We start from the raw sequence: 8,779 nt of genomic DNA on the forward strand, positions 1-8,779 counted from the left end.
CGCGTTAAATAAACGCGAATGTAATTTAATTTCAGTTTCAACTATAGCAACAGCTGTTTGATCTGAATCGGATCATACATCGATATAAAATAATTTAATTATTCATCACTTTATTATAGACTAACACTGTACACATATCAAATAAACGTTTAGTTTTTTTATTTATTTAAAGCATATATACTGGTTTAGCAAGGCGCGAGACTCAACCACAAAAAAAATCAAAATATAATAACATAATAAACCTATACAACTGCAATCAGTAGACTCCAAAATGCAAAACAAAGTAGAAGCTTCTTTACACGTTTGGATATTTCATTAGAACGTTTTATACCTATAGCTTAGATAAATAATAGTTATGGTTTCAAGAATTAAAAAGTATAAACTTTATTTAAAAATTAAACGTGGAGAGCAGAAGGAAAGAGAGAGAGAGAAATATATACAGGGGGGGAAACAGTAAAAAAAAAAGTGTTCAGTGAGAGGGGAAAATTCATTTAAGACTGAAAGAAAAAAAAAGTTAGACAGGGTGGTGCTTAGCTCGGATGGAAAACGCGCCAAGAAACATTCCTCGCATAGCTTCGGAACGGTTCAGCGATGGTGACGTCAGGGCTCCACGAGCGTATAAAAGAGGAGCCGCGCGCGTCTTCACTCTCAGAGCGCTGCGCCTTCAGACGCACCAAAACAACGCGAGGACTTAAACCGAGGAACTGTTCGTTTGATTCCAGAAATCTACAGTACACAGAGAAGCGAAGATGTTTGCTTGGGCTGTTATCGTCTTCTTTACTGCACACTTTAATGTGGTAAGTTACTTTTATTACTCCTATGCTTCTTACAGACGTGTATAATGACTTAGAATAGAGAACTTACTCTAAGAAACAACCAACAGTATATTAAAGGAATTATTGATCATTTAAGGTTCGTTTATAATGGAGATTTAGTTTTGTATGCACAAATGTGTCCTCCTGTTGTATATTACACAAAAGACACTGAGGTGCTAGATCCCTTAGATATGTCTTACTTTCACTGGCTTTTTCTTACACCTCTACATTTTGTTTTACCTAAGTGACGTGGAAGTCATTAGAGTTTCCTGGTTTTTCTGCTCAGGTCTTCTCCAGCTGCCCAGCGACCTGCTCGTGCCCGTCAGAGCTTCCCAAATGCGCGCCTGGAGTCAGTCTGGTCTCAGACGGCTGCGGCTGCTGCAAAGTGTGTGCCAGACAGCTGAACGAAGACTGCAGCAAGACCGAGCCGTGCGACCACACCAAAGGGCTGGAGTGCAACTTCGGGGCCATCCATGGGGCCACCAGAGGCATCTGCCGAGGTATGTTTCTCATTACTTTGTAAAAGACACTGAATGGAAAGCATGTGTTGATTGATAGGGCATTGGATTTTGGATGAAATTGGATGTTTGGGCTTATTGCATTGGAATGTTCAAAGCAAAAATGTTCATTTTCTCTTACAGCCAAATCCGAGGGCAGACCATGCGAGTACAACAGCAGGATCTACCAGAACGGAGAGAGCTTCCAGCCCAACTGCAAGCACCAGTGCACTTGCATCGATGGGGCAGTGGGCTGCATCCCGCTTTGCCCGCAAGAGCTCTCCCTGCCCACATTGGGCTGCGCCAACCCCAGGCTGGTCAAAGTGCCAGGCCAGTGCTGTGAGGAATGGGTCTGCGATGATGGGAAGACTAAGGAATCCATTGACAAGCTGTTTGGCAACGACCCGACAATCGACGACACCGAGAGCGACCTCACCAAAACGAACGAGCTCATCTCCATCGTGAAGGCCGGACTCAAATCCTTGCCTGGTAAGATTAAACATGCTTTGGCTGAACATGCATGTGTGATTCATATACAAGCAGAGTTTTAAATTAGCGCTTCGTTGGTTCACAGCATTCCGATCGCAGCCGGAATCCCGGCGGTTTGAGAAGTGCATCGTGCAGACCACACGCTGGTCTCAGTGCTCCAAGACCTGCGGCACTGGAATCTCCACCAGGATAACCAATGACAACAGCGAATGCAAGTTGGTTAAAGAGACCAGGATCTGCCAAATCCGTCCATGCAGCCAATCACCATACACCAGCCTCAAGGTATGCAACATCCCAGCCAAAACAAATGCATTGCATCATATCATTTGCATGCATGTTCCATGCATCTAACTTATCTTGTGTACTCCCAACAGAAGGGAAAGAAATGCAACCGGACTAAGAAGTCCATGCAGCCGGTGAAGTTAAGCTACGCCGGATGCTCCAGCCTGAAGAAGTACCGCCCCAGATACTGCGGCTCATGCGTGGACGGCCGCTGTTGCAACCCGCAGCAGACCCGCACCATCAGCGTCAAGTTCCGCTGCGAGGATGGCGACACCTTCAACAAGAACGTCATGATGATCGAGTCCTGCAAGTGCACCTACAACTGCGGCAATGGCAATGACGCCACCTACCCTTTCTACAGACTCTTCAACGACATCCACAAGTTCAGAGACTGAGCGCCGGCTGGGAATCCCGCCTTGACCCTTGTGTGACCGGGATCGCGTCACAAGCGTCGACCAATGGCAGCCCAGCTGCGCAATCAGGGGGCCCATCAGCCGGCCAATCAACTACCATCTCCTGTTGTAACTAGATTCCCACGGAATTACAGACTTACATTACGGGGACTTTAAAGTGCACTGTTTGCTGAGGCCGCGTCAGCGTTTCGAAAAGGCTCGCTCCACAGTGGAGCGCTATGTTTTATAGCTTCGTTATGGAGCAACCTGTAAAGATGTAAAATGCCAATTGTTAATATTACAATTCCTGATGTATACCTTGATGTCTAAATACAAAACCCAAACTGTAACCCTTGTATATGTGTGTGTATATTCCCATTTGTGTAGATATGCACATGCAAAACATACAACTTGTAGACTATGAACCTGGTCAAGGTTGAGTTTGTCCACGTTACACTCCTAATGCGGGTGAACGCATCCTCATTGTTTGGCAGCTAGAGAAACCCAACTCCGCTACATGATTAACAACAGACTTTAAAAAAAATAAAATTGAATGAATGTTTTTATTATTGTTAATAATATTATTTATCGCAAATGTAGCTCTTTTGTTTGAACCATGTCATACTGGAATAAAGTGTAAAAAGTTATCTATGATCTAATTTTATGTTACAAATAAAAGATTTATTTATGAACTAACCACCTCGTGTTGCGTTCTTGAACGTTGACAACAGGTCATTCATGAGACATTAATCTTTCGACGTTAAGATTTAAGGGCTGGTTATATAACAGCAGTTCTGGAAGTTTCTCTCGCTTCTCTCTGTTGAATGGAATGCTATTGGAGAACCGTAAGCTTTCGCTTGCTTCCTATAATAAAACCTGAGCCACTCGTTCATTTAGTTCCTTCAAGAAAACAATTAAGAGACCCAGCAATAGCAGAGAGAGTGGAGCTGTGCCCGGAATCTTGAGAGCTTTTCCAAACTCAGTCTGTGTTTACAGGAGTTTTCCGAGCATAAAGCACAGAACTAAAACATTGGGAATCACAGGGGAGACGAGGAGCTCTTTATGGGGCGTAATGGTTTAATTTGTTAAGACAACTTCTCACTGAAGGATGTGCAGTGTGATGCACTGCACATGGGTTTAATGAATATCGATCTTATCTTCAATCGGAGACCTTTAGCTCCGCAATCATGCATTATGAAGAACAGATCTGCAGGGCATCTGTCCATCTTCCCCGTCTCTGACCCCCTCCTTCAGCCCGGAATGATATATCTCCAGTGAGGTTTGATCCAGGTGAAGGAAGTCCAGCTGAGGAATGCAGACGCGCCGATGGTCGGCAGATGTTGGAAAATATTTGGAAGCAGCTTGGAACCTGCTAAAAATATGCCACTTCTGAAAGAACAGAGATCCTGCCCTAGAGCGAGCTTTATGACATCCCAACGGATGACGGGAACACAAAAAACCAGAGTTTTTCACACCACGGAGGCCTTTTTAGACAAAAAAAGCTGTTTCAATCGGAGTAGGACAGCGATCCAGACGTTTCCTCGCGATATGATGCTGCAGACAAAACCAGCAGCAGATTAGTTTCTAAAAAAGGGAATAAAATGGCTAAAACACAAATTAACAACACTGGCATAGTCAAATCAAATGTAATTTTAATGGTTTTCCACTTAGCATCATGAATGCAAAGCCATTTATGCTTTTTTAATTACATTTTGACATCTGAAAGGAATGAAACAAACAGCTTGAATAAACCTGCAAGCACTTTTTGTTTATTTTAGTCTTTTAGCAAGACTAAAGATTGGGTTTCAAGGTCCATTTATAAGGGAAAGTTAACATGCATAATTTTTCAGTCCTGAAGTCTCTCCTCTTCAGTGGTATTCCTCATTCAAGTTTTACCTAACTGATGACCCCTAGTGGACACATACAGAGCTGCTTCTATGTTTTAAAGCGACAGTCCACCCGAAAATAAAAATGATGTCATAACTGACTAGTTATGTGATCTCCTGCTTACACAAAAGACATTACAACATTGGACCCCACTGACTTTCAATGTATAGACAAAACATTAAAAATCAATGTCCTGCAGAAGACATGCAGGTTTAGAACGAAATAAGGCTGAGTAAAACAAAGCAGAATGTTAATATTTGGTGGAATCTCTCTTTAACTCTTTAAATGTTTTCCAAAACAGTGTGAGCCAACAGCAAGTTTATATCTTGTAAAGCATCGGTTTGCTAAAAACGCAAAATGTTAAATTCATTTCTACATTTTCTAAAGACAATATGAGTACAAAGCGTTCTGCCATGAGGCAATGTTATCCAAGGATTGTTTTGTGGTTGCTATCGTGTTTTGAGTGTGTTGCTAAAAGGTTGCAAGGGTGTTGCTCACTAGTCCAAGTCCCTGATATCTGGATTTGGCTCGGGTCCCTTCTTTAATGTGCATCTGTGCGATTTTATCATCTGTTTTATGGCCCAGCAGATCTGATCACTTAAAGTAAGAGCATATGATCTGGGAAGTTGCATATCCATGTGTCTGCTGCTTCAGGAACATGCTGGAGAGAATATGTGTAAAATAATGAATAGCTTGAATAAGACACACACTCACTCGTGTAGTGATGTAAATGGGTGTGTGAGGTGTGCTGCCAAAAGCATAGGATGGGGAATAGTTACTATTTGAGCGCTTAACTAGCCATGACAGACACCTCATCTCACACAGACGCTGGATATAAGCAATGACGACATGCCGCAGACAGCGTTACATAAGTGCTAATGATGAACTTAATGAAAATCGGATCGTGCTCCAGAGAAGGCGTCAGTGGAGAGTCCGGGGAGGCATAAACGTCTGTTTATCTGCTCAAACAAAGCACTCTTTGATGGGGAAATAAAGCGTTAGTGCCGTTAGTGTCTGTGGAAAAGCATTCGAGAGCCAGGTTGAGATGGTCCCTGGGTGTTTTCTTCAACTCCATGAACAGAAAACACACGGATTCAACTCCACAGTGACATGAAATTACTTAGAAATTAACAACTACAGGGCAAGTTTGATGCACACTAAAACGACTAAAGCAAACAACCGTAGTCCAACTGGTTGGCGACAAATGTGTTTATAGTGATTAAAAAAGGACATTAAAGGGTCAGTTCAGCCGAAAATGAAAATTCTGACAAAACGGTAAAAAGCACATTTATATGGATATTTTATTTACGCATGCAATGGTGAAAAAATACATGGGGAAAACGGTTCTCAGTGTTTGGGCCAGAGTTTCATTTTGTTTGGTTTTGGCCAAGAATTTTCCTTTCGGAGCATCCCTACACGCTTAGAAAAAAGTGTTCATTGGGATTCTATATAGAACCATAGGGTTCCTTACTCAACTCCAAAGAACCTTTTGTGCTAAAAAGGTTCTATAATGACAAGAAAGAACCCTTTTTGGCACAAAGGTTCTTTAGGCTATTATTCATTCATATATTACATTATTCTGCAATATTTTGTATTTGTAATTAAATTATTGTTTGTAGTAACTTAATATCACATTTTAATCATGCTGATTTTTGGAGAAGAACTGAAATGGCACTCTTCGTGTGATATTGATTAACTACATAAAATTATATAAATATATAAATTTTCTAACCCCCATATCTTGAAATTTGTGAGCATTCACATGCATTCATAAATGCATTTGAATACACCGAATAATGCAGTGAAAGAATGCACTCAAAATGCACATGCGCCTAGCTACTAAATTTATTAAAAATGCCTATCCATGACTCAAATGATTGGCGAACTCGCTCCGAACTCCCGAACTGACTCAAATGATTCGCGAAACCGCTACGAACTCCCAAACTGACTCAAATGATTCGCGATCCCCAAACTGACTCAAATGATTCGCGAACCCGCTCCGAACTGCCGGACTGATTCAAATGATCCGCGAAGCCGCTCCGAACTCCCGAACAGATTCAAATGATTCGCGATACCAAACTGACTCAAAAGATTCGCGATCCCCAAACTGATTCAAATGATCCGCGAAGCCGCTCCGAACTCCCGAACAGATTCAAATGATTCGCGATTAGCAACTGACTCAAATGATTCGCGATCCCGCTCCGAACTGACTCGATCAAATGATTCACGTTCCGAACTCCCAAACTGACTCAAATGATTCAAATGATATACAAACAGAAAGTAAAACAGAAAGTAATTTTTAAACACTATAATTTTTCTTTCACAGCTTAAGTATGAAAACTATCAACAATGGATAACACAAAACATTTTGAAATAAATAAATGAAAGCAATCTGAATTATTCAGAATCAATTTCGAGAAACATACATACATACATTTTATTTTAAAAATGAAATCTGTTATCATGCTAAGGAGCCGACAGAAAGATTATGAATTCGTGGGTACAGATTCAAAAACCGAGGGTACGGTTTACAAAATCTGAACCCACGGATTGGAAATTCGTGGGCTAGGAGATCTAGGACATTCGAACCAGAAAGACCCAGCTTACATTTGACTAAAAGGTTTTTGTCTTTATGCTCAACTTAAGTGAAATAATGAGCATATTTCCACTTTGAGAAACTCGTGTTGCTCTCTCCTTGACCCGCCATGACTGCCGCACATACTTGAATAAACGGAAACACGCCCACAGTGCGTCTTCGTGTTTACAGTGGTTGGCATCCACCAATCCTAATGTGTCTGCAAACAGGTTAGGCTGCACTTCAGTCAAAATTAATTACTTTTTTTAAAGTAATGGACAATGCACCATGGTAACGGAGTTAATTTATTTAAAAAGTAATGAGTTACAATATTAGTTACTGTCAAAAGTAACAGCGTTAATAATTATGTGTTACTGCCCAACACTGGACAATCTGACTCAAATGATTCGTGAACCCACTAGGAACTGCCGAACTGATTCAAATGATTCGCGAACCCGCTCCGAACTCCTGAACTGACTCAAATGATTCGCGAACCGCTACGAACTCCCGAACTAACTCAAATGTTTCGCGATCCCGCTACGAACTCCCAAACTGACTCAAATGATTCGCGATCCCGCTACGAACTCCCAAACTGACTCAAATGATTCGCGAACCCGCTACGAACTCCCAAACTGACTCAAATGATTCGCGAACCCGCTACGAACTCCCGAAATGACTCAAATGATTCGCGAACCTACTCCAAACTCCCGAACTGATTAAAATGATTCACACTCTGAACTCCTGAATTGACTCAAATGATTCACCCTCCGAACTGCCAAACTTAAAAAAAAACACAAACAAAAAAACATAATCAATTGACAAGGCAGAGCGGCCTTAAAATGTAACTTTAAAAACATTTTTTGTAATCCTAACAATTCGTTCATTTCTAATTATTGGGGCACTTAATCGTCCCACACAATACCGGAGGTGGTTACAGCCCTGGTACAGACTGTTGAAAAATGAAAAACCTTTTTTTTTTCTCTCTCACGGACTTGAAAAAACAAACAAAAAAAACCCTCTCTCCAGAAACACGAGGTCTGAATGTCCTTCTCACAGCAGCACTTGTGTGCTGTACTTCCTGTTTGCTGTGATCGTTTTAGTGTATACCAGCTTCACATCACCCTGATGAGCAGAACATGCTCTGTGCCCTAAACACACATCTAGAGATAGAAAACACATGCTTTCAAATAAACTTATAAACACGTTACAGTCAACATGAAGACAAAACAGACTGTCCCTGGTCTAACTTTGAATGATTCATCAGTGCACATTATTCTGAATGAAAAAAAAAACATGCTTTTCTGATGATGTCATCAGTGCCTCTTGTTTTCCAGCCATGTTCATATGGAGACACTTTTGAGAATACAGTCAATTACTTTGAGGAAAAAAAAAACAGTGGGTGATGGTGTCGTTATTGTTAACTAAAACTATTTCAATGATTGAAATAATTGATAAAAATGTGACAAAATTACCTATATATGCTGTTTAAAAATGCAATCTATTATATCCTGCTAAGGAGCTGACCGAAAGCCGGAGACTCTACAGTAGAGACTAAAAGGTTTGACTAAAGGTTTTTGTCTTTATGCTCAACTTAAGTGAAATAATGAGCATATTTCCACTTTGAGAAACTCGTGTTGCTCTCTCCTTGACCCGCCATGACTGCCGCACATACTTGAATAAACGGAAACACGCCCACAGTGCGTCTTCGTGTTTACAGTGGTTGGCATCCACCAATCCTAATGCGTCTGCAAACAGGCTGCACTTCAGTCAAAATTAATAATTTTTTTTAAAGTAACGGACAATGCACCATGGTAACGGAGTTAATTTATTTAAAAAGTAATG

At 41.1% G+C, this 8,779-nt stretch overlaps 1 protein-coding gene across 1 annotated transcript; it reads left to right on the forward strand.

The window, feature by feature from the left end:
* The first annotated feature begins 636 nt into the window (after window positions 1–636).
* Window positions 637–3,109, forward strand: ccn1 (cellular communication network factor 1). The gene is made up of 5 exons (XM_026199834.1): window positions 637–797; window positions 1,102–1,315; window positions 1,457–1,801; window positions 1,887–2,083; window positions 2,176–3,109. The coding sequence occupies exons 1-5, from the start codon at window positions 750–752 to the stop codon at window positions 2,476–2,478; spliced, it is 1,107 nt and encodes a 368-aa protein (XP_026055619.1). The 5' UTR covers window positions 637–749; the 3' UTR covers window positions 2,479–3,109.
* The last annotated feature ends 5,670 nt before the right edge of the window (window positions 3,110–8,779 follow it).

The sequence above is a fragment of the Carassius auratus genome, chromosome 23 (genome assembly GCF_003368295.1).
Source record: "Carassius auratus strain Wakin chromosome 23, ASM336829v1, whole genome shotgun sequence".
Lineage (NCBI taxonomy): Eukaryota > Metazoa > Chordata > Actinopteri > Cypriniformes > Cyprinidae > Carassius > Carassius auratus.

Coding starts and splice junctions, on each gene's coding strand:
- ccn1 (XM_026199834.1), top strand. CDS start 750: ATGTTTGCTTGGGCTGTTATCGTCTTCTTTACTGCACACTTTAATGTG. Junction 1,316..1,456: donor CACCAGAGGCATCTGCCGAG/GTATGTTTCTCA, acceptor TTTCTCTTACAG/CCAAATCCGAGGGCAGACCA. Junction 2,084..2,175: donor CACCATACACCAGCCTCAAG/GTATGCAACATC, acceptor TACTCCCAACAG/AAGGGAAAGAAATGCAACCG.